Raw genomic sequence first — 26,739 nt, 5'->3', positions numbered from 1 at the left:
GTTGGATTAGATTAGGATGACTGGTTGAGTTAGATCATTATGAGGTGTGATTTAATTAGGTCTTAATGAAGTCTACTTCAGTAATAGCATGATGAGATCTAGCTGGATCAGATCATGATGATGTGTGGTTTGGCTAGGTCATGATGAAGTCTAGTTGGGTTAAGAACCAATGAGTTCTAGTTGGGTTAGGTCACATTGATGTCTAGTTGGGTAAGTCATGATGAGGTCTAATTGGGTTAGAGCATGATGAGATCTATTTGGGAAGGTCATGATGAGGCCTAATGGATAGATCATGATGAGGTCTAGTTGGGTTAGGTCATGATAAGGTCTAGTTGGGTTATGTCATCATGAGGTAGTTGAATACAACACAATAAAGTCTTGTTGGATTAGATCATGATGACAGGTTGAATTAGATCATGATGATGTGTGGTTTGGTTAGGTCACAGTGAGGTCTAGTTGACTGAGGACTTTGTAGGAACAAAGCAATGAAGACATGTGAACAAGCTTCTGGTGCATGTGCATGGGAGTCTCAAGTGTTACCACTTCATTTAGATGATGTTTACTGAGCATCAGGAGCAGTATATGTCAGCACCAATGTGCCTTTTTTCTTGAGATAAACAGAAAGTAAACACCACATCTGCACCCTGTCTCCTTTCCCACAGAGCTCCTGATGTCAGTGTTTAATTTTCACTGTGAGTTACAGTTTTGACCCTTCAAGTCAATCCAATCAATTATTCAGTCTTATCTACCCTGTGTGACTTTGAGGATAATTGGATTTATTCTGAGAGAGGCATTTTTTCATTTTGCAAGACAGTTTGATTCAAAGTCAATTAATGAAAAAAATCATTGAACACAATGAATTTTATATTAAATACAAAATAAGAGATGAGCATATTTAACTTCAAATTTTTAATTAAAAATTTATTAATATTTAAAGAATAATCAACTACTTGTAAAATAATTCAGATTATAACCTGGGTCCAACTGAAGCACATTGATATGATGAGACACATATATCAGTTGTTCAAATTCCCATCTGTCCACAAGATCTTAGTTTCACTGTTTCAAAATATTGTTTTGGTGGAGGATCATTTTTTTTCATAATGCTTAATGGAATGTCATCTAAGATGTAGGTGGGGTTGGTAAACTTTTTCTGTAAAGAGACTGATAATAAATGTGTTCATATATTTCTCTCATAACTATGAGCTCTGCCCTAGTAGTGAGTAACCACCCATAGGTAATATTTAAAACAACAGGAAAGTCTGTGTTCCAGTAAAACTTTTTTGTACAATATCTAGCTGCAGGCCAGGTTTAGCCACAGATTAGTGACTCTGGTTTGGGCTCAAAATCTTTTTGTTTTGTAAGAGGAAATTATACTGCTTTTTTCCAATATAAGAAATCTCTTGTACAGTCCTCAGGAAGGGTAGATAGTGATGAGGTCTAGTTGTGTTATAATGAAGTTTAGTTGGGTTATGATGAAGTCTAATTGGGTTGGTCCTGATGAGATCTAGTCGTATTAGGTCCTGATGAGATCTAGTTGGGTAAGGTTCTGATGAGGTCCAGTTGGTTGGTCATGATGAGATCTAGTTAGGCTATAATGAGAACTAGTTGGGTTGGTCAGGATGAGATTAATTGGTATTAGGTCATGATGAGATCTAGTTGGGTCAGGTTATGATGAGATCTAGTTAGGTTATGAGGAGGTCCAGTTGGGTTGGTCATGAGGAGATCTAATTGTATTAGGTCATGATGAGATCTAGTTGGGTTAGGTTATGATGAGGTCTAGTTGGGTTGGTCATGATGAGGTCTGGTTGGGTTAGGTTATGATGAGATCTAGTTGGTTGGTCATGATGAGATCTAGTTAGGTTATGATGAGGTCTGGTTGGGTTGGTCGTGATGAGATCTAGTTGTATTTGGTCATGATGAGGTCTAGTTGTGTGAGATTATGATGAGGTTTATTTAGTTGGGTTAGGTCATGATGAGGTCTAGTTGGGTTAGGGTATGAGGAGATTTAATTGAGTTAGGTTATGATGAGGTCTAGTTGGGCTGGTCTTTATGAAATCTATTGTATTAGGTCATGATGAGATCTAATTGAATTATGTTCGATGATATCTAATTGGTTGGTCATGATGAGATCTACGTGTATGAGGTCATGATGTGATGTAGTTGGGGTAGGTTATGATGAGGTCTAGTTGGGTTTGTCATGATGAGTACTAGTTGTACTAGGTCATGATGAGTAGTAGTTGGGTTAGGTTATGATGAGATCTGGTTGGTTAGTCATGTGCGATCTAGTTAGGTTGTGATGAGGTCTAGATGGGTTGGTCATAATGAAATCTAGTTGTATTAGGTCATGATGAGATCCAGTTGTGGTAGGATATGGTGCGGTCTAGTGCATTGGTCATGATGAAATCTAGTTGTATTAGGTTATGATGAGATCTAGTTGGATTAAGTTATAATGGGATCTGTTTGGTTGGTCATGATGTGCTCTAGTTAGGTCATGATGAGTTCTAGTTGGGTAGGTCATGATAAGATCTAGTTGTCTCATGTCATGATGAGGTCTAGTTGGGTTAGGTTATGATGAAGTCCAGTTTGGTTTGGTCATGATGAGGTCTAGTGGGATTGGTCATTATGGAATTAGTTGTATTAGGTCATAATGAAGTCTAGTTGGGCTAGGCTATGATGCGATCTGGTAGGTTGTTCATGATGAGATCTACTTGTATTAGGTCGTGATGAGATCTAGGCGGGTTAGGTTATGATGAGATCTAGTTCATTGTCATAATGAGATGTAGCTTGTTTATGATGAGGTCTAGTTGTGTTGCTCATGATGGGATCTAGTTGTATTAGGTCATGATAAGATCTAGTTGGGTTAGGTTATGATGAGGTCTAGTTGGGTTGGTCATGATGTAATCTTGTTGGATTATATTATGATAAGATCTAGTTCGTTGGTCATGATGAGATATAATTAGGTCATGACAAGGTCTAGTTGGGTTGGTCTTGATGAGATCTAGTTGTATTAGGTCATGATGAGGTCTAGTTTGGTTAGGTTATGATGAAGTCTAGTTTGGTTAGGTCATGATGAGTTCTACTTGGGTTAGGGTACGAGGAGATTTACTTGGATTAGGTTGTGATGAGGTCTATTTGGGTTGGTCATGATGAGATTTTGTTAGGTCATGATGAGGACTAGTTTTGTTGGCCTTGATGAGATGTAGTTGTATTAGGTCATAATGAAGTCTTGTGGGGTTAGGTTATGATGTAGTTAAGCTGGGTTCAGTTATGATGAGGTATAGTTGGGTTGGTCATTATGAGAGTTAGTTAGGTCATGAGGAGGTAGTTGGGTTGGTCATGATGAAATCTAGTCACAGTCAGTCATGATTAGGTCTTGTTGGGCTGGTTTATAATGAGATTTAGCTGTGTCAGGTCATGATGAGGTCCAGTTGGGTTGGTCATGATGTGATCTTGTTGTATTAGGTCATGATGAGGTCTAGTTTGGTTAAGTTATGAGGTCTAGTGTGGTTGGTCATGATGAGATTCAGTTAAGTTTTGATGAGGTCTATTTGGGTTAGATACAAAGATATCTATTTGTATTAGGTCATGTTGAGGTCTATTTGGGCTAGGTTATAATGAGATTTAGTTGGGTTAGGTCATGATGAGGTCTAGTTGGGTTAGGGTATGATGAGGTGTATTTTGGCCGGTCCTAATGAGATTTTGTTGGGTTAGAGTATGATGAGGTGTGGTTGTGTTGGTCATCATGAAATCTAGTTTTGTAGGTCACAGGAAGTCTAGCTGGGTTAGGTTATCTAAATTATAATTGTCTTTTAAAAGTGACTTTGTGCCACATATACTTTGTGTTGTCCATGAATAGTACATGTGACACATGTAAAATATTTAAACTTGTATTCCATTATCTATTTACTTATTTTAATTGACAAAAACAAGTGACATATTTTTATGGTGTACAAAGTGTGGTTTCGATATATGTTTCCATCTGGAATGGCCAATTCAAGCTAATTTGCATATCCATTACCTTACGTGTTTCTTTTCGTGTGTTTTTGGAAACACGTAAAATCTACTCTCTTTGCAATTTTCAAATATGAATTATAGTCACTGTGACTAATTATAGTCAAGTTCAAGACTATAAGTCACTAATTTAGTTACCTTAAGTACAATAGATCTCTTAAACTTATACCTTCCGTCAAACTGACCTTTGGTGTCATTTGACCAAAATGTCACCAACCCACCCCACTAGCACCTGGTAATCACCCTAATACTTTTTCTTTTCTTTCTTTCTTTTTTTTGAGATGGAGTCTCACTCTGTCGCCAGGCTGGAGTGCAGTCGCGTGATCTTGGCTCACTGCAACCTCTGCCTCTCAGGTTCAGGCAATTCTCCTGCCTCAGCCTCCCAAGTAGCTGGGACTACAGGTGCACACCACCACACTTGGCTAATTTTTGTACTTTTAGTAGAGACGGGGTTTTACCACGTTGGCCAGGATGGTCTCCATCTCTTGACCTTGTGATCCACCCGCGTCGGCCTCCCACAGTGCTGGGATTACAGCCGTGAGCCACTGTGCCCGGCCAATAATCACCATAATACTTTTTCTTGTGAGTTTGACTTCTGGAGCCTCTACATATGGGTGAGATCATGTGGCATTTGGCTTTCTGCGGCTTATTTTACTTAATGTGATGTACTCCTGGTTGATCCATATTGTATCACAGGACAGGTTCCCCTTCTTTTCAAAGGCTGAATGGTATTCCATGGTGTAGAATCCCACGTTTTCTTTGTCCACCCATCCTTAGGCGGACACTTAGGTTGGTTTCATAGCTTCGCTCTTGTGAGTCAGGCTGCAGTGAACATGGGACTGTAGATATCACCATAAGGTGCTCATTTCATTTCCTTTGGATCTACACGGAGGAGTGAGATTGCTAGATCCTATGGTAGGTTTATTTATTTATTTATTTATTTGAGATGCAGTTTTGCTCTTGTTGCCCAGGCTGGAGTGCCATTTCGTGACCTCGGCTCACCACAACATCCGCCTCCCAGGTTCAGGCAATTCTCCTGCCTCAGCCTCCTGAATAGCTGGGATGACAGGCACATACCACCCAGCCCAGCTAATTTGTATTTTTAGTAGACATGGGATTTCACCATATTGGTCAGGCTGATCTCAAACTCCCAACCTCAGGTGATCCACCTGCCTTGGCCTCCCAAAGTGCTGGAATTACAGGTGTGAGCCACCGCACCCATCTGCAATGAATACGGGAGTGTAGATGTGTCTGCAAAGTGCTAATTTCATTTCCTTTGGATCTATACGGAGGAGTGAGATTGCTAGATCCTATGGTAGGCGTATTGATCATTTTCTGAGGAACTCTCAAAAAAAAAAAAAATAAATAAGGCCACCCCTTTAGACACACCTTAAAATCCAACCTCTCTGGTTGAAGATACTTGAAAAAAATGATGACGAATTCCAACTGTAGTCTCCTGTCCAATGCACATTCACTTCCTAAGACATGAAAGAAACCACGCTGGGTGTGGTGGTTCGTGCCTGTCATCCCAGCACTGTGGGAGGCCAAGGCGAATGGGTCACCTGAGGTCAGGAGTTCAAGACCAGCCTGGCCAACGGAGTGAAACCCCATCTCCACTGTTTTCCGTAATGACGGTACCAATTTCCATTGCACATAGAACACGTAATACCTTCCCTCCCCAGACCCCTAAATACGAGGGATGAAGCAGAAGGCAGATGCACTGTGTTGGGGACTTGTGTGGTGTCTCTCTGCACATGCAGTAGTTGCTCAGTAAATGCAGGAACTACTCCAGCAAATGTCCCACATCCAGTTCCTTAAAGAAGCTCCCTCCAGATCTGAGGAGACAATTGCTGAAGGTGACGTTGGCCAAAGAAGATATCGCACATGCCACCCCACCTTCTCCATTCCTCCAGTGTGCTGCCTCTGTCCCATGCCAGTGTTGACTTGCCGCCATGGAAAATGCCCTGCCCATGAAGGTGGTCTTCCCAAATAATGGCTTCGCCTGGCTTTTTTTGATGCTCCCAGCTTTTTTCTGGCCACGTTGGTCTTTCATGGGAAGGTGGAGGCTTCCTTCTTACTTTGTCCCACCTTCCAGCATGTTTCCCTTTGATTTTCCTTTTTTTTCTTTTTCAGATGGAGTCTCGCTCTGTTGCCCAGGCTGGAGTGCAGTGGCGCGATCTCGTCTCACTGCAACCTCCGCCTCCTGGGTTCAAACGATTCTTCTGCCTCAGCGTCCAGAGTACCTGGGATTATAGGCACCTGCCACCATGTCCGGCTTTTTTTTTTTGAGACAGAGTTGGGCTCTGTCACCCAGGCTGGAGTGCAGTGGCCTGATCTCAGTTCACGGCAACCTCTGCTTCCCGGGTCCTGGTTCAAGCGATTCTCCTGCCTCAGCCTTCCTAGTAGCTGGGATTAGAGGCACGCACCACCAAGCCCAGCTAATTTTTATATTTTTAGTAGAGACGGGGTTTCACTATGTTGGCCAGGCTGGTCTTCAACTCCTGACCTCGTGATCTGCTCGCCTCGGCTTCCCAAATCCCAAAGTGCTGGGATTACAGGTGTGAGCCACCGTGCCTGGCTGCACCCTTTGATCTTGCGATGACTGATACAGCAGAGCCGCCCAGCAGTGGATGAGTACTTAGATTTTAAAAGTTCATGAGATTTCATAAATCAGCCCATGAATGTACAAGGCCCCAGTGTAAAGGTTACCTTGACTTTGAATTTTTTTATTCTTTCTTGTTTTGTTTTGTGTTGGATGCATAAGACATTTATAGATGGAATATAGCTTTCAGGCTGTTTCTTCCTCTCCCTCCCCTCGAAACCCACCTCCCTGAAATGCCTGCCGCCTCCTCAGCGCCAAAAGACTCTGAAAGCAAATATATGACGACAGTATATCATGTTCTATTTCTTTAAGGAAGTCAAAGGTGCAAATTACCTTGGCAGCTTCAGTCTTCTGATGTTTGAAACTTTGAATTCCTTCAAGGGAGTGCCAATTTAGATATTCCTTTTACTCTGCCACGCTATTGATCTTAGCCGTCTCCCGCTGGAGCCAAACACATTTCCAACTTCAATTGTTTCACTGCCTCTCCTCTCTTAGAGAATTTTTAACTCGTTGCTGAAAACACTTCTCATTGTTTTTTGAAAAGTGCATTCTGGTAGTTTATTTGGGAGCCCGTGGCCTTAGAATACCGAATACAATGGTAGGATATCAAACCGCATGGCGTCTTACTTGTGTGAGAGTGTGTAAATTCAACACACTATGTTGACTCAGCATGCAGGAATGCCAGAGAGAGGGATCGTTTGGTCATGTATTTTCACGCAGAGCCGGGGATGGTGCCATACTTCAGAATACCTCACTGGCTCGGGCTGGGTGCAGGTAGGATGGAGATAGACTGGCCCCACCCCCTTGGTACCTGCTCCTTGCAGGTCAGCTGTTTGAAGCTGGTGTCCTGACCCTCCCTTCCAGCTCTCCTGGCACCCAGGAGGTTCTTGTTCAAGCCTGTGCACTTCACCTGCTAGCTCTCATCTCCCTTCTCTCAACACTTTTTCCGTGACCCTCTCTGAAAGGGAGTTTTGGGCTTTGCTCACCTTGGAAAGCAGTTAACACCACACATTGCCAACAGGTTAATGAAGGATGAGGCTGAAGGAGGAAGAATTTGCCAAGCTCCATTCCCCTCAAGAGCTGCCCCTTCAGAAACACCTTAAAATGCAACCTCCCTGGTCAAAGACATTTGAAAAAATGAGTATGAAAAGATCAGACTATAGTCTCCTGTTTAACACACGTTCACTTCCTAAGACATTAAAGAAACCAGGCCGGGTGTGGTGGCTCACGCCTGTCATCCCAGCACTGTGGAGGCCCAGGCGGGTGGATCACCTGAGCTCAGGAGTTCAAGACCAGCCTGGCCAACATGGTGAAACCCCGTCTGTACTAAAAATACAAAAATTAGCCAGCCATGGTGGCAGGTGCCTGTAATCCCATCTACTCGGGAGGCTGAGGCAGGAGAATCGCTTGAATCGGGGAGGTGGAGGTTGTGGTGAGCTGAGATCGCACCACTGCACTCCAGCCTGGGCAACAGAGCAAGACTCTGTCTCCAAAAAAAAAATAATAATACTAATAATAAACACCTAATTAATGTTCTTTCACCCCAGATTTCCTCGTCTTTATTTTAGCTGTAACATGCCTTGTAGGCAAAACACCTCTTTCCATCCTTCTAAAGGCATATTCCTGAAACCTCACTTGAAGAGTTTTACAGAGCTGCAGAGACAGGAATAAGAAATCCTGAGCATGCAGCCAACTAACATGGGAACAGAAAACCAAACACCGCATCTTCTCCCTCATCAGTGGGAGCTGAACAATGAGAACACATGGACACAGGGAGGGGAACATCACACACTGGGGCCTGTCGGGGGTTTGGAGGGCTAAGACAGGGATAGCATTAGGAGAAATACCTAATCTAGATGAGGGGTTGATGGGTGCAGCAAACCACCATGTCACGTGTATGCCTATGTAAGCAACCTGCACTTTCCGCACATGTACCCCAGAACTTCAAGTACAATTAAAAAAGAGAAAAAGAAAGAAATCGTGAGCACTCAGTAGGAAGCGCGGTCTGTGATCACCTGCATTGCGCAGTCTGTGAGTGCACACTGGGATGTTCCTAGTGTAAAAGCTCCTTCGAAAATTCCGTTTCCATCCTGACACTTTAATGCACATTTTTATGCTTATGCTATTCTCAGCTCTCACGTGCAAATTACGCCAGCAGGTGCCCTGAGTCCCTGTTATTATTGAAAAGTAGAATGTGAAATGCGTTCGTACTTTCTGCCGATGCAGGCTAAAGAAAATGGCTCTTAAATGCATAGCTTTAGTCTGCCAAAATGACTGTCAAGTTAAACGCTAGCAAAAAGGGAAGTCCATCAAAGGCACATTTCAAATTTGTGTTATACTTCTCTTAAAAACCTCTTTTTTTTTGCAGTTAATAGTTTCTGGATGATCATCCAAGTCACTGTATCTTTTTTCTTTTTATCCTTTTAGCTGGAAATAATGACAGCAAAGCCAATCAAGTTGTAAGCAAAATAAAAGAAGAAACCTTGAACGACAAAGGTACCGAGAGATACTCCAATGGCTTTTTTTTCTCCCTTGGGACAGGTGGTTTGCGTGGTGCATGGCTGAGCTTCAGTCATGTGCCAAGTGGCATTTGGGAGCGATGTGTCTGCTTTTTGCAGTTTCTTTTGGGGATTTCTGGCCCCATCGTAGAGCGGAAATGGTGAAGGCAAGGCGAAGATAGCATCGCTCAGCTCCGACACCTGCTGGGAAAGGCGTGTGGATGTGCTGGTAGCTTGCACTCTTAGTCAAATGTGGGTTCCCCGGAGATCAGGAGCCATTGTCCTTTCTTGTTGACCTCCAGGGCACATGCCAGGAGGTGCCTCTGCTGGTCGGGAGTTCTTGACTTAAGCTAAATTAGGCCAGGCGTGGTGGCTCACGCCTCTAATCCCAGCACTTTGGGAGGCCAAGGCAGGCGGATCACCTGAGGTCAGGAGTTCGAGACCAGCCTGGCCAACATGGTGAAGCCCTGTCACTACTAAAAATACAAAAATTAGCCAGGCATGGTGGCGTGTGCTTGTAATCCCAACTACTCGGGAAGCTGAGGCAGGAGAATCGCTTGAACCCAGGACTGCCTGGGAGACAGAGCAACACTCTGTCTCAAAACAAAAAAGAAAGAAAAAAAGATAACTCAAACAGGAATGTGCTTGCCCTTAAGATTTTCGACCAGGTGCTAGAGCAAATTCTGGTGTGCTCTTTCTGCCTGTTCACACTGAGCAAGGGGTGCACACAACTTTCTAATATCCTTCCAGATTCTCAGTGCTCTGTCCTTTTATTTGATTATTTTACTTTTCATTCGTATACGTGTAGGCAGTGCAAGTACGGTTTTTGTTACATGGATGAATGGCGTAGTGGTGAGGTCTGGGCTTTTAGTATAGCTAACCCCTGAATCATGTACATTGTACGTGAGAGGTACTTCTTCATCCCTTGCCCCTCTTCCACTCCCACCCTTCTGACTCTTCAATGTCTGTTATTCCACTGTCTGCCCACATAGACACATTATTTAGCTCCCACTTATAAGGAAGAATGTAGGAGGTCAGTCCGGGTGGTGGGAAAAGTTGTAGAAAGATGTAAAGCTTCTTGGAAGGCCAGAACGTTTTACAAACACTTCAGAATAAGATTTGGCTGAAGGCAGCCAGATTCTCTTATCTGGTGCCCGAAAGCTTAGGTTAGATAACAAGGGGACTGTAAAGAAACTGATCTACATAAGTTAGTTTACTTACGCATCAGAACCTGGCCTTTAATCATCCACGCACAGAACTACTCTGTCCCTCTCTCCGGGTTAGGGGGACAACCATATGAATTGCCCACAAATGTGTTGACTCAAGGCCTTTGTCATTAAATCTATACTAAATAAAGGCCCGCAGTGCCAGCTTGTCAAAGCCGTGGCTGCTGATTCTTTTTTTTTGAGACGGAGTCTCGCTCTGTCGTCCAGGCTGGAGTGCGGTGGCGCCATCTCGGCTCACTGCAAGCTCCGCCTCCCCGGTTCATGCCATTCTCCTGCCTCAGCCTCCTCAGTAGCTGGGACTATAGGCGCCCGCCACTACGCCCGGCTAATTTTTTGTAGTTTTAGTAGAAACGGGGTTTCACCATGTTAGCCAGGATGGTCTCGATCTCCTGACCACTCAGGTGATCGTGATCTGCCCGCCTCGGCCTCCCAAAGTGCTGGGATTACAGGCTTGAGCCACCGCGCCCAGCAGCTGCTGACTCTTTACAACACCCTCCTCCGTGTCTGTGCGGCCCCATCCCCTAGGCCACTCTTTCACTGCAAACCTGTGTCTGAGTGCATGTGTTCATCCGTCCTTCAGCCAAAGTCTGTGCGTCGGACCCAGGAAGTTGAACTCGACATAAGAACAATGGGATTTGACTTTCGGTTTCTGAGTGATTTCCCTTAGGGTAATGGCCTCCAGTTCCATCCATGTTGCAGCAGGAGACAGGATTTCCTCCTTTTTTATGGCTGCATAGTATTCCATCGGGCATAGATCTATATCGTCTTTATCCTTTCGTGTGTTGTTGGACACCTAAGTTGTTGCCATATCTTGGCTGCTGTGAATAGTGCTGCAATGCACGTATGAATGCAGGCGTTTCTTTGATACACCGATTGCATTTGCTTTGAGTCTATGCCTAGTAGTGGGATTGGTGAATGACGTGGTGCTTTTATCTTTAATGATCTGAGGAACTTCTGTACTGTTTTTCATAGTGGCTGTGCTAATTCACGTTCCCACCAATGGTGTAAGAGGGCCCCCTTTTCTCTACACCCTCCCCAACACTTGTAATCAATGACAGAAATCATCATTCTGGCGGGCGCGGTGGCTCGCACCTGTCATCCCAGCACTTTGGGAGGCCAAGGCGGGTGGATCACCTGAGGTCAGGAGTTGGAGACCAGCCTGGCCAATATGGTGAAACCCTATCTCAACTAAAAATACAAAAATAAGCCAGGCGTGGTGGCGGGGGCCTGTAACCCCAGCTACTCAGGAGACTGAGGCAGAAGAATTGCTTGCACCCAGGAGGCGGAGGTTGCGGTGAGCTGAGATCACACCATTGCAGTCCAGCCTGGGCGACAGAGCAAGACTCTGTCTCAAAGAGAAAAAAAAAAAACATAAAGAAACAGAAACAAAAACAGCCTTCTGACAATACCATGTTAGCTGGTGTGCGATGATAGATAGCTCATGGTGATTTTGATTTGCATTTCCCTGATAGTTAGTGATGTTGAGTACCTTTTCTTTGTTTATTTGTTTGTTTGTTTGTTTTTGAGAGGGAGTCTCACCCTGTCACCTAGGCTGGAGTGCAGTGGCGCAGTCTCAGCGCACGGCAAACTCTGGCTCCCGGGTTCAAGCGATTCTTCTGCCTCAGCCTCCTGAGTAGCTGAGATGACAGGCGTACACCACCACGCCCGGCTAATTTTTGTATTTTTAATAAAGATGGGGTTTCACCATGTTGACCAGGCTGGTCTCGAACCCCTGACCTCAGGTGATCCGCGTGCCTCAGCCTTCCAAAGTGCTGGGATGACAGGCGTGAGCCACCAGGCCTGGCTGAGTACCTTTTCCTAAAAGCACCTTTTCATATACCTGTTGGCCATCCAAATGCTAAGTGTTTTTCTCAGCCGTGTTTATGTGTGGTACCTTACGTTTTTTTAAAAAATGCATATCCCTTCCTTGGCTGTTTGAATTGAGATGGTTTTTGAGAATTTCTCCAAGCAGAGACTGGGTGTAATTCGATTCTTTGTTTCTTTCTTTGTTTTCTGACACAAGCTCTCACTCTGTCGCCCAGGCTGGAGTACAGTGGTGTTATCTCGGCTCACTGCAACCTCTGCCTCCCAGGCCCAAGTGATTCTCCTGCCTCAGCCTCCCCAGTAGCTGGGAATACAGGTGTGCAGCAGCACACCCAGCTAATTTCTGTAGAATCGGGGTTTCGCCTCGTTGCCCAGGTTCATCTTGAACTCCTGGGCTCAAGCAGTCCATTCACCTCGGCCTCCCAAAGTGCTGGGATTACAGGCGTGAGCCACTGTGCCTGGCCTATTTTGATGATGAGGATGATGATGGTGATGGTGATGATTGGAGACGGAGTCTCACTCTATCATGCAGGCTGGAGTGCAGCGACGTGATCTCGGCTCACTGCAGCCTCTGCAGCCCGGGTTCAAGCGATTGTCCTGCCTCAGCGATTCTTCTGCCTCAGCCTCCCGAGTAGCTGGGATGACAGGTGCCCGCCACCACGCCCGGCTAATTTTTGTATTTTTAGTAGTGACGGGGTTTCACCATCTTGGCCAAGCTGGTCTGGAACTTCTGACCTCATGATCCACTCGCCTCAGCCTCCCGAAGTGCTGGCATGACCGGCGTGAGCCACCGCGCCCAGCCTTGATTCTTTTGAAAAGCCGCGAGAGTGAAAGGAACAGTACACAGAGCTGAGCCAGATCCCTGCCTGTGCTCATATCTCCTTTCTACCCTAAGCTGTGGTGAAACACCTTGTTCCCTCTGCCAAGGACTGGGGTGTGTTGAAATTTGATAGCCAGCATGGCAGGATCCCTTTGATTTTCAGGAACACACCCGTCGGGGCTCCCCCTGAGGCAGAGCCAAGCCCAATGTGCGATACCACAAACTGGCAGCAGCCTGGCCACATCTTTTCTCCTCATTAGGATGTGCCTTGGGGCGAAAGGATTGGTTTCTGTGTAGTAGGATAATTAAGGAATTAGACAGACCGAGGGGTTGAGGAGGAATTACTTAATTATTTAGGTGTACCCACCCGGTCGGATGAACATTTAAAGGACTGAGTGTTTTGAACAAAGAGTTTGGATGTTTTTTAAGTATTTTGTGGGGCGGGGGAGATCTGTGTAGGGGGAAGTATATTGTAGAAGTGAGAAACAAAGATGCTTATTTGATTGAGACATGTATCGTACTATTTTTTATTTTTTAAGGAATGCTATGTTTTCTGATTTCAGATTATTTGCCTAGTGACTTTGTAGCTGTACCGCTGCATAAACAGTTCTTACAATGCTTGGGAAAGGGAGAGATGAGGCTTATTGAGCCACAGAAAAGCAGGCAGTTAATTTTTAAAGGACTTCAGCTCTTTCTCTTCCTCAGGGAGAATTGGGTTTTCTCACATCCAGCTGAGTTTTTGCTTATGTATTTTTTAATTTTTGTAAATTCCCGTTTCATCTGTGACAGTGGCTCCTATTCCCTGCCACCTTGGCCCTTCCTCATTTGCAGCAGTTTTTCAAAGAATGGGCATTTTCTAACACAGTGAATCCCAGAGTGCCTTCTCCGGACCTGTAACATCAGCATTTCTGGGGAGCAGACAAGAAATGCAAGTTCCCAGGGCCCCCCTGTGAATCCGGGCCTCTGGGGGTGGGGGTGGGGCCCTGCAATCTGCATTCTTATGAGGCCGTGAAAAGATTCCCAGGTGCCTTCAAGTGGTAGATTTGCTGCCATCCTAAAGGCATTCAACCATCAATCTGCCGCCCAAGGAGAAGTTTCTGGAAACTGGCAAGTGAGGCATTCTTTCCTTATGACTTTGCTTTTAATCTGAACGGCTAAACAACTATATAAAGAATAGTTTCCAAAAATTCACATATGTGATCTGCCTAACCAAAATGACAGCCGAGAGGCAATGATTTATAATCACCAACTTAATTTTATTCGATTCTGAAAATGTTTCAGATTTAGGCAACACACATTTTGACCAATAATTTTTTTTTTTTTTGAGACAGAGTTTCACTCTTGTTGTCCAGGCTGGAGTGCAGTGGCACGATCTCGGCTCACGGCAACCTCCGCCTCCCAGGTTCAAGCGATTCTCCTGCCTCAGCCTCCCAAGTAGCTGGGATTACAGACACCCACCACTACACCCAGCTAATTTTTTGTATTTTTAGTAGAGATGGGGTTTCACCGTGTTAGCCAGGCTTGTCTCAAACTCTTGACCTCAGATAATCCACCCACCTCGGCCTCCCAAATTGCTGGGATTACAGGCATGAGCCACTGCGTCCAACCGCAGTAACACATCGTTGCTGTTTTCTTGGAAAAGTTTGTGTAGAGTATTCGATCATCCGTTCTTTAAAATGCAATGTTTTGTGGACAAGTAGCATGACTAACACATGATTTGTTCACACCATTAAAAATTTTTAGTTTATTTTTGGCATGTCAATACCGATGGCCTTTAATTCAATCTTATAGAAAAGAAGAAAAGAATTGTTTGGGCTCTCTGTGGCTGTTTCAAAGGTTTACAATCTTGTAAGAGGGTGGGAAGATGTGATGTGCAGTGGAGATGGTTAATGGGCACAAAAATATACTTAGATAGAATGAGTAAGATCTCATATTTGATAGCACAAAAGGGTGACTCCAGTCAACAATACTTCATGGTCCATTTAAGAATAACTAAAAGTGGACGGACGTGGGGGCTCACGCCTGTAATCCCAGCACTTTGGGAGGCCAAGGTGGGTGGATCACTTGAGGTCAGGAGTTCGAGACCAGCCTGGCCAACATGGTGAAACCCCGTCTCTACTAAAAACACAAAAATTAGCTGGGTGTGGTGGCGCACACCTGTAATCCCAGCTACTTGGGAGGCTGAGGCAGGAGAATCGCTTGAACCTGGAAGGTGGAGGTTGCCGTCAGCCGAGATCGTGCCACTGCACTCTAGCCTGGGCAACAGAGCAAGACTCTGTCTCCAAAAAACAAACAAACAAAATGAATTAACGTTCTTTCACCCCGAATTTCCTAGTCTTTATTTTATCTGTAACACCCCTTGTAGGCAGGAACATGTCTTAGAACCTGGGAGGCGGAGGTTGCTGTGAGCTGCGATCGTGCCACTGCACTTCAGCCTGGACTGCAGAGACTCCGTCCCCCCCAAAAAATAAAATAAAATAAAACATAACTAAAGGTGTAATTGGAATGTTTGTGACACAAACAAGTAACGAATGCTCGAGGGGATGGATACCCTATTTGATGTGAGTATTACACATTTCATACCTGTATCAAAATACCTCAATATGCCATAAATATATACACCTACTATGTACCCAGGCAATTTTTTTTTTTTTTTTTTTTTTTTTAAGAAAAAAGTTTAAAATCTGAACAGGTTTGGACATCCATCCGTGGTGGCCCTGGCATGTCCACTGCTGGGGGACTGTCCATCCTGGGTAGAGGATGCCGAGGCCCAGCTGGGAGGGGCCATTTCGGCTGTGGCCGTTGAGCCTTTATCTCGACTGAGTCTGTCTCCAGGCTTGGTTCTTGTCCCCACAACCGCCAGTTGTCCCACGAGGGACAGAGGGAGCTGAACGTGCTGTTTCATTCTTGCTCTGCTGGGATACCTGCTTTGGGAGACCGCGGTTGAGCCGTGTGGATTGATTTTTAAGCGAGTAAGCACACGTCGTGACTCCAGGAGCACAGACTGCTGTGGAGTGCCAGGCACACACTTATTTCGACATGCTGGGCGCCTCTCTAGCCTGCTTTCCCGTCCTGCCTTCCCTGCTCTCAATTCTCTCTCCTTAGTTCTTGAGTGAATACTCTGGCCTGTGTACTTTGTTGTACTTTCTGTCTTTGAAGTCGTGCTCCGCTGAGATCCCACGCTGGGCAGGGCATGGGCAGCCACGTCCCCACAGAAGGCCGGCTAATTGGGCTCTGGAATTAGAAATGCGCGATTGTGTTCAGGAATCTGGGCGAGATGGCTCATTGCCCCATCATTTAGCCGTCGTGCCCACACCTTTGTGGCTCCTGGGTAATTACCTGCTGATGAAAGCTGTCTTACTTAGAACAAATAGTCTCATTCACTTACCGAAACTCCTCCAAATACAAATAAATCAAACCCAGCAACTCAATGAAAGCCAACACAGAAAGGCACAGCCGGGTTCAAATGAACCCAGATGGGGAGAGAGAACCACTGACACAGTCTTAAAGGCACCGAAGGAAGGTCCATTCTGCTGTGGTGCAGGCCACGGTGGAATCCTCCTCATCCTCAATCCGAACAGAGAGCAGAGTACACACGTGCTGCGTGTTCTCCTTGGACGGTGCGCGGCCTCCTAATTTTCTATAACGATTGTGGAACTTTAATCACAAACAGCATCTTCTGATGCATTTAGCTTCCCAGCCAGATGCGATGGCTCACGCCTGTCATCCCAGCACTTTGGGAGGCCTAGGCGGGCAGATAGCTTGAGGTCAGGAGTTCAGGGCCAGCCTCGCCAACACGGTGAAACCCCATCTCTACCAAAAATACAAAAATTAGCCAGGTGTGGTGACGGGTGCCTGTCATTCCAGCTACTCAGGAAGCTGAGGCAGGAGAATGGCTTGAACCCGGGAGACGGAGGTTTACGGTGAGCCGAGATCCTGCCACTGCACTCCAGCCTGGGCGACAGAGCGAAACTTCATCTTAAAAAAAAAAAAAAAAAAAGCTTCCCAAATATTATTCTGCCAGTACCTTGTGCTGTCTTCCTCGGAAAGAGGGACTAGCTGTTTGCTTCGTGTGCTTCTACCCAGTTATTAGGTCAAGTTTGTTTTCAGTAAAAGAAACCATGGGTCAATGCCTTCTGTGATTGATGGGTGTCAGGAAGGTACATGGTGCATGCTGCCTTGGGAGGCACGTCTACCTTGGAAACAGATCTTTGTGAACCATTATTTTGGCCTGTCCGATGACCTGTAAAATACTCGAATTTATCGTGAAAACAGAAGACTGTGAAATCAGGATGAAACTTGATAACAGATAATCCACGTAATTTAGTAGCTTGAAAACACGAGGGTCAGTGTAGCGCAGGATGAGTGCCTGTGGTCAGTCAGAGAGCGCTTTGTGACCTGTTCTGCGTGCAAGAGAAGACTGTGTTGTTTTGGAAATGGCCGCCCTCCTCATCACCTGTGCCCGCTAAAGTCAGAGCTTTGTGAGGGCAGAGATGGATTCTACCTTCTGAGTCTCTGCTCCAGTGCCTGAAACACAGTGGCTCCCAGGACAGTCTACCTCGGGGCCTGTTTTATAGGCTCACCTGTGACACATGACTGGGACGTGTTATTCATGATGACATACAAGAGTCTCTGCGTAGCCGTCTACTGGTCTTCATCATCAAACACAGCGAGAACTCCAGGTCGGGAGGCAGACATATCTTGGGGCAAGAAGACACCTAGAATTTTTCTTCTACCTGTAGACTTTCGGATTGGATAGAAGGGTTCTTAAGGAACTTGAAAAACTTGGAAAAATGACAATGTGAGTGTTGATGGCACAGAATTCTCCCCGCACCCCTGGGTATGCATTTTTAATGTGCAGAATTCTTGAGACACAATTTTACAGCCTAGAGTCCTTGAGGCATAATTTTACAACATAGAGTCCTTGAGGCAGAAGTTGACATCGTAGCACTTGATGTGAGTGTGTTAACCAACGATTAATTATGTTTATCCCCAAGAGAAGTTTTAACCAGATTGTGGATGTGTATTCTGGTTCAGCATATATTAAAAATTACCTTCGTGTTTTTTCTTTTGTTTGTTTTTTTTTTTTTTGGAGACAAGGTCTTGCCTGTCACCCAGGTTGGAGTGCAGTGGTGTGATCATAGCTCACTGCAGCCTCAAACTCCCGGGCACAAGCTATCTTCCCACCTCAGCCTCCAGGGTAGCTGGGACTACTAGCATGCACCACTGCACGTGGCTAATTTTGTTTTTTAAATTTTTTCTAGAGATGGGGTCTCGTTACGTTGCCCTGGCTGGTCTCAAACTCCTGGCCTGAAGTGATCCTCCCACCTTCCAAAGTGCTGGGATTACAGGTTAAGACACCAAGCTCAACCCTACATTTTGTTTGTTTGTTTGTTTGGTTTGTTTGTTTGTTTGTTTTGAGACGGAGGCTTGCTCTGTTGCCCAGGCTAGAGTTCAGTGGTGCGATCTTGGCTCACTGCAACCTCCGACTCCCTGGTTCAAGCCATTCTCCTACCTCAGCCTCCCAAGGAGCTGGGATTACAGGCGTGCACCATCACACCCAGCTAATTTTTTGTATTTTTAGTAGAGACAGGGTTTCACCGTGTTAACCAGGATGGTCTTGATCTCCTGACTTTGTGATCTGCCTGCCTTGGCCTCCCAAAGTGCTGGGATTACAGGCGTGAGCTAACACGCTCAGCCTGTGTGTTTTTTTTTTTAAACATAAAATGGCCCTTATTGACTATTTTCTTTTTCATAGTGAGTCCTTTTTTTTCCTTCATGTTTTTGAGTAGTGTCCTGAGTTAGGCTGCAGACAGACATATGTGTAGATAGACAGACAGACTCATGCGTTCCTGTTCGTAATTTTTCCTTGAAGTCATTGTATGTGTTCTCATGCACGGCCGTAGATGTCCCACACTCTCTGAAAGTTTAATTTGTCCTTGCAGGTCTCACTGTGTCCCTTCTATTCAGGGCTCTTCATTTCTCAGGGTGGTAAGGCTGAATTTTAATCTTCCAAATCACTATGGCCGAGGTGGGTGGATCACAAGGTCAGGAGATGGAGACCATCCTGGCTAACACGGTGAAACCCCATCTCTACTAAAAATACAAAAAATTACCCGGGTGTGGTGGTGGGCACGGCTGCTCGGGAGGCTGAGGCAGGAGAATGGCGTGAACCTGGGAAGCGGAGCTTGCAGTGAGCTGAGATTGCGCCACTGCACTCCAGCCTGGGCGACAGAGCGAGACTCTGTCTCAAAATAACTAACTAACTAATTAAATAAATAAATAAATAAAAATACAAAAATTAGCCAGGCATGGGGGCGCATGCCTGTAATCCCAGCTACTCAGGAGGCTGAGGCAGGAGAATCGCTTGAACCCGGGAGGCGGAGTTTGCAGTGAACTGAGATTGCACCACTGCACTCCAGCCTAGGTGATATAGCAAGAGTCCATCTCAAAAAAAAAAAAAAAAAAAAAAAGAATATGCATTTAAGGTTCCTTTGCATCTTTTCGTGGCTCGATAGAGCCCAGTGTCTATTTTCACTAGGGAGCAAAACGGCCTTTCCATGGGTGTTTAAATACGTAAGAATCAGCACATCCACACACGGGCCTCCCAGATAGTTGGTGCGTTTGCAGAAATGACGATGCATTGTCGTTCACAGCCTCTTTGGGTTTCGGTCTCCAACTCCCGGCCTCAGGCGATCCTCCTACCTCAGCCTCCCAAAGTGCTGGGATGACAGGCACGGTGAGCCACCGTGCCCAGCTGTTTTTTGAAAACTCATCATCTCCTATTTCCCTAATATTTAGGGTTAGGGTTACAGTTAGGTAGAGGTTAGAGGTGCTCTGACTGGAGTGTTTACCACGTCTTGGAGCCCACCTCTGGCGGAATCACCGCCTGCAGTTCGAAGCAAGGCTGTTTCTGAGATGAGTAATACTGACATATCTTGCTTTTGAATGCACGATTGCCCCGACCCATTCCGAGATACTTCTGCAGCACCACGAGATCCTTAATCCCTGCTCCTGCTCACCTACCAGGGTCTGCAAGCGAGCCCCCTTCTGCAACTCATCTCTTTGTGCAGTCCTTCTCCAGACCCTGAATCTATCAGCCTGTTGGCATATGTATCTATGTGTGTGTGTGCGTGTGCGCGCGTGCTCTGAGGATATTGGCACTTTTTATATTGACATATTTTTTATATTGACACTTTTTATATTGACACTTTTTATATTGGATATTGACAAGGCTGGGGGCTTCCCCTTGCCGCCGACTTGCCGGCACACCTGGGGCATGTTTAATAAGTGATTGTGTATGATCTGCTTTGCAAATGCTCCACTTCACATTTTTCAATCCCGCCCGTAACGAGGACTGGGGTTGTTTTACAAGTTAATTACCCAAAAGATTATCGAGTGGGTTTAGAGGCACAAATTGTACGCGCTATTTAACAGATAAGAAATAATGAGTGTTGTTAAAATGGGAAAAAAAAAAAGTGGCTCTGTCAGCGGGGGGAGTTATCTGTACCCTGCCTGGCTGTGTTACTGGTTTTTTTTTTTGTCTGTGAGTGAGAACTGAGGTAGAGAAACAAGGCTCTTCTCCCACCAGAGCACAGGCGGCACGTGTGAAAATAACTATTCACAGTTCCTTTCCCACTGTGTCTCAAGAGGGGCAAATGCCAGGGCCGGGTGCGGTGGCTCACGCCTGGAATCCCAGCACTTTGGGAGGCCGAGGCAGGAAGATTGCTTGAGGCCAGGAGTTCGACAGCAGCCAGGGTGGCACGGTGAGATTCCGTCTCTACAAACTATTAACAAATCAGCCTGGCTTGGTGGGGTGCACTGTGGTCCCAGCTACTCGGGAGACAGAGGCAGGAGGATCACTTGAGCCCAGGAATTCGAGACCAGCCTGGGCAACATAACAAGACCTTGTCTCTACAACTAAATTAAAAAGTTAGCCAGGTGAGGTGGGACGTGCCTAGAGTCCCAGATACCCAGGAGGCTGAGGCGAGAGGATGGTTTGAGCCTGGAGGTCAAGGCTGCAGTGAACCATGATCGCGACCCTGAACTTTAGCTTGGACGACAGAGCAAGACCCTTTTCTCTGAATAAAAATGGAATAATAATAAAAAGAAGCTGAATTTCAGGTGTTTTCAGCTGTTCTCTTTATTCCTTCAAATGCCTCTGTATTCTGCAGTATCCTTTAAAATATTAAGAGCAATTCCAGCTACTCAGGAGGCTGAGACAGGAGAATCGCTTGAACCCGGGAGGCGGAGTTTGTGGTAAGCCGAGAGCGTGCGACCGCACTCCAGTCTGGGCGACAGAGCGAGACTCTGTCTCAAAAAAAAAAAAAAAATAAAATATATATATATATATATATATAAAGTGCAATTAATGAAGGCATGAATGATGGCTAGGGGAACTATGTGGGGTCCTTTGCTCTTTTTCTCATAAACTGTAGCTCCAAACGCTTCCAAACAGGAAATATTCTCTGTACAGCATGCACAGGAGCTTATTTAGTGTTTTTTTCTTTTTTTTGAGACGGAGTTTCACTCTTGTTGCCCAGGGTGGAGTGCAGTGGTGTGATCTCGGCTCACTGCAACCTCCGCCTCCCAGGTTCAAGCGATTCTCCTGCCTCAGCCTCCCGAGTAGCTGGGATTACAGGTGCGTGCCACCATGGCCAGCTAATTTTTGTATTTTCAGTAGAGACGGGGTTTCACCACGTTGGCCAGGATGGTCTCGATCTCTTGACCTCGTGATCCGCCCGCCTCAGCCTCCCAAAGTGCTGGGATTACAGGTGTGAGCCACTGCGCCCGGCCCCAACGCCAACTCTTATCCTCACCTGTAGCTCTAACCTGTTAACATCGCTTGTAAATGTGACGTCATCCTCACCTGTAGCTGTAACCTCATCCTGCCCTGGAACTCTGACCTGGCCCACCGGCTTGCAGTATGTGGGTGGGGCCGAGTTCCCTCCTGCCCTGGCCCCCTGCTGCCACAGAGCGTCCAGGTCTCTCCCATGGGGCAGGTGTACCCCTCCCTGGGCCCACTGGCCTTCTCAGGAACCCTGCTGTCTGCACTCCCATCCCCGTCCTGCCCTCTCCTCTGGCGCTCTATCTGCTCAGATGTCCACACGGCCTAGGCACCTGCAGCCACCAGGACAGCCAGCCCGGACACAAACAGCCTCGCCTCGGGTTCCCCCTGCATCTGCCAGCCCATTTTGTCCATAGCCAAGGTTCTTCTGTGAAAAATCGTCACAGTCATGAAACTCATGAGTGATCGGGCAAATCAGAAAAATTGCCAGGGATCCCACCACAGACACACATCCCTGAACCCCGAATGGTCCCTGTGTGTTGTGTGCGCGCAGGAGACGAGGAGGTCCCTGTGTGCCGTGTGTGCGCAGGAGACGGGGAGGTGCCTGTGTGTCGTGTGCGCGCAGGAGACGGGGAGGTCCCTGTGTGTCGTGTGCGCGCAGGAGACGGGGAGGTCCCTGTGTGTCGTGTGTGCGCAGGAGATGGGGAGGTTCCTGTGTGTCGTGTGCGCGCAGGAGACGCGGAGGTCCCTGTGTGTCGTGTGTGCAGGAGACGGGGAGGTTCCTGTGTGTCGTGTGTGCGCAGGAGATGGGGAGGCATCAACACACATTTCATGCTCACATTTCCATTCACTGTCCACACTGCACACTTGTACATGGTCAATGTCCAGACATTTATATTTTGTTTATGTGTGATATTCATCTACTTTATATATATTCATATTTTAGGTTTATATATTTATTGTATATGCATTTATATACTTGATATATATTAATATTTTAGGTTTGCATACTTAATATATATTTATTTTATTATAATGCATATACATCAAATTATTATGTATTATATGTGATGTATTATGTTCAGTATATATATATTAAACACATAATGACATAATATGAATTTATATTATTATAATGTATATACATATGAATTCACATTCATAGGTATGTTACATTTTGTAATGTATATATAGTAATGTATAGTTTGTAATATAAAATTATATAAAAGATATACTTTGATATATTTTGTTTGTATATTTATATATAAAAATAATATATGCAGAATACATTTTGTATGTATATAAAATATATATTACATAAATATATACCTATAAATTATATTTGTATGTCATATTATAAATAGATTATTTATATTAAATATTTATTCTATAAATAGTATATATTTATATTTAATAGATTTTTAAAAGCATACTTTATAATAAACACGGATTTATAATATATAAGTATAAACTGTAGTTATTGAATGTTTCATTTTATGTATATATTATTTTACATATACTATGTTACACAATATATAATACATAAGAATATATCATGATATATAATAAACATATTGTAACATGTAATATATAATAAACATATATCAATATATAAAATATAAAATTAATATATACATAAAATTATAAACCTACTTATTTTATTTTACTTTTTAAGAGACGTGAGTCTTGCTGTGTTGCCCAGGCTGGCTTTGCCTCTGGGACTCAAGTGATCCTCCCACTTCAGCCTCTCGAGGAGCTACAGGCGTGCACCATCATGCCCTCCTAAATTACATGTGCCGTATATATAAAATTATAAATGCTTTACATCTACTTTCTGAAATTATATATGCTTTAGATAAAGGCAGAGATTTCATAAATCTGAACTGTAACGTGCGTGGCATTTAAATCCCATTGAAGTGAAGGGCTGGGCTTGAGGCTAGCGTCACCCTCCCTGACCATCATACCCATTGCCATTTCCCCAGGATCGGAAACCCTTGGGGGGATTGGGATGCTTTGTTTAAGCAGCACGTTTGAACTGCAGGCGTACCTGTGGCCTCCCTGTGGGGAGGGATGGTGAAGGACAGCATTTTCCCTCCACCTTCCTAACCTTACAAACCTCACTTGGTTGGATGCACCATTGCTGCCTCATCCACATGGATCACCTTGGACTGTGTAGCAATCACTGCTCTTATTTATCACAGTCCCTCTTGAATTTCTTTCCTTTTTTTTTTGAGACAGAGTCTCGCTCTGTCACCCAGGCTGGAGTGCAGTGGCGCGATCTCGGTCTCCTGGATTCAAGCAATTCTCCTGCCTCAGTCTCCCCAGTAGCTGGGATTACAGGTATGTGCCACCACAGCCGGCTAATTTTTGTATTTTTAGTAGAGACGGGGTTTCACCATGTTGGTCAGGCTGGTCTCGAACTCCTGATCTCAGGTGATCTGCCCACCTTGGCTTCCCAAAGTGCTGGTATCACAGGAGTCCTCTTCAATTTCACTTAAGACAGGTTGGGTGCTTTGGGGCAGGTTTCTCACATCAGCCTTTGCATTTTTGGGCGTGACCCCTGTGTCTGCTGCCTTGTACATTCCTGTCTTACTTGGCGGGATTCCATCCCTAGGTGGATTGATTTTTACCCCCAGTCCCCTGCCTGCCTGAGAATTCCTACCCGTGACTCCTCACGGGAAAGGGCTCTTGGCTGCGTCTTAAATTCTTGGGTTATGCCTTCGTGCATGCCTTCTGACTGAGGGCAGGCCACTTATATTCTGTCTTGAAGGAACCTGACTTTTAAGGAGGGACCACCTGGAGAGTTTCTTTATAATTGGAGTTCACTGACTGCCCGAGGATAGATTACGCCTGCCAAATTCATGGGTCCCCAATAAAACAGCATTCCACGAAATAAAAAGTAAGAACAGATGGCACCAGCAGTTGCCACTGCTGGGTATATACCCCAAAGAATTGGAAACAGGGTCTCCAACAGATATTTGCCCAAACCACGTTCACAGTAGCAGCATTATTTACAATAACCAAAAGGTAGAGAGAAATTGTGTCCCTCCACCGGCAAATGGATAAGCAAAATGTACCCAAATGGTGGAATATTACGCAGTCATAAAAAGGAAGGATATTCAGATGCATGCTGCAGTGTGGGCTAACCTTGAGGTTATTAATGCTAAGTGAAATAAACCAATCCCAAAAGGACAAACACTGTAGGATTCCACTCCTAGGAGGTACACGGAGTACCTTTAAATTCTTAGAGACAGAAAGTAGAATGGGGTAGTTACAGGGGTTGAGTGAGGAGGAGGTAGGGAGTTCATGTTTAATGGGAACATAGTTTCCATTTGGCAGGATGAAAATATTTTGGAGATGCACGGTGGTGATGGCCGCATAACAATATGAATGTATTTAATACCACTTTACTGTGCATGTAAACATGGTTAAAATGCTCAACTTTATGTGATGTGTATTTTTCCACAATTAAAAATTATTTTTTAAAAATGCAGCTGGGCATGGTGACTCACGCCAGCACTTTGGGAGGCCGAGGCGGGTGGATCACCTGAGGTCAGGAGTTTGAGACCAGCCTGACCAACATGGAGAAACCTCCTGTCTACTAAAAATACAAAATTAGCCGATCGTGGTGGCGGGCGCCTGTAATCCGAGCTATTTGGGAGGCTGAGCGGGAGAATCGCTTGAACCTGGGAGGCAGAGGTTGTAGTGAGCCGAGATCGTGCCACTGCACTCCAGCCTGGGTGACAAGAGTGAGAATCTGTCTCAAAAAAAAAAAAAAAAAAAAAAGGTTAAAATGCTAAACTTTATGTTATGTGTGTTTTTCCACAATTAAAAATTATTTTAAAAATGAGGCCGGGCATGGTGGCTCATGCCTGTAATCCCAGCAATCTGGGAGGCTGAGGCGGGTGGATCACTTGAGGTCGGGAGTTCGAGACCACCATGGCCAACATGGCGAAACTCCGTCTCTACTAAAAATACAAAAATTAGCCGGGCGTGGTGGCGGGCGCCTGTAATCCCAGCTCCTCAGGAGGCTGAGGCGGAGGTTTCAGTGAGCCGAGCTCATGCCACTGCACTCCAGCCTGGGTGACACAGCGAGACTCCATCTCTAAATAAATAAATAAATAAATAAATAAATAAAAGTAATTGCCCTTAAATTGGAGATGCTCAACAACCCAGCTGGATCTGAATCGGAAAAGGCCAGATCAGGGAGATAGAGAGAGGAATAAATAAAACACGAGGCCTGAGAAGATTTATCTGTGGGGTATCCTTACGCAGCAGCGTTGGTGAGTGAGGGACTCATGTGTGTCAACTGGTAACACACTCATGAGGCGATAAAAGTACCCATGTTTTAGCTCAAGAAAGACTGCGACGCGCCTGTGTCCAGCACGCCAAGCACACACAAGCACACAGCCCGTGGGGTGTCATCCGTGTGCTGTCTCCCTCTCCCAAGCTCCTGGCTGGAAACAGAGGTGGACACTGAACCTACCTACCCACCCCCTCCCAGGTTACCGCCATCACTTTCATCACAAAACAGAGTCTGGATTCAGAGACTTAGGCCAGGGCCGGAGCTCACGTCATCTTCCCCTTTCAGAAGGGAGATTTCTGCTGCCTCTGGCCCAGTCCTGGGATGCGGCAGGGGTAGGCGTCCTCTCATACTCCTTTTCCTCTCTTCCGCCATGAGCTGCCCTTGGAGCACCCACCTGGGTCCAGGTGAGAGAGAGGAGGAAGGAGACCAGGTGACCCCTACCTGGCTGGTTGCCCCATGTCCCGGTAACAGATGGTTAGAGCTGATTCTCATAGCAGAAGCGTGGCTGCCAGAGACCACCTACGGTGCTTCTAATGCTCTGGTCCCGGTATTCATCTTATTGGGTTGCCGATTGTTACAGAGTCCTCCTGACCAGGCGGCTTAAACAAGAGATATTTATTCTCTCAGAGTTGTAGAGGCTACATGTGTCAGGTCACCGTGT

At 45.5% G+C, this 26,739-nt stretch overlaps 1 protein-coding gene across 1 annotated transcript in view; it reads left to right on the top strand.

Moving 5' to 3' along the window:
* The window catches only part of DHRSX (dehydrogenase/reductase X-linked), a 274,696-nt gene that overhangs the window by 95,104 nt on the left and 152,853 nt on the right, over positions 1–26,739 (top strand). The window contains exon 3 of the mRNA XM_025372286.1: positions 9,044–9,112. Within this exon, the coding sequence (XP_025228071.1) occupies positions 9,044–9,112 (69 nt within the window). The remainder of the gene's footprint in view (positions 1–9,043; positions 9,113–26,739) is intronic.

The sequence above is a fragment of the Theropithecus gelada genome, chromosome X, assembly GCF_003255815.1.
Source record: "Theropithecus gelada isolate Dixy chromosome X, Tgel_1.0, whole genome shotgun sequence".
NCBI lineage: Eukaryota > Metazoa > Chordata > Mammalia > Primates > Cercopithecidae > Theropithecus > Theropithecus gelada.
The sequence above is the reverse complement of the archived record's forward strand: the minus strand, read 5'-3'. Positions and strand labels throughout refer to the sequence as shown.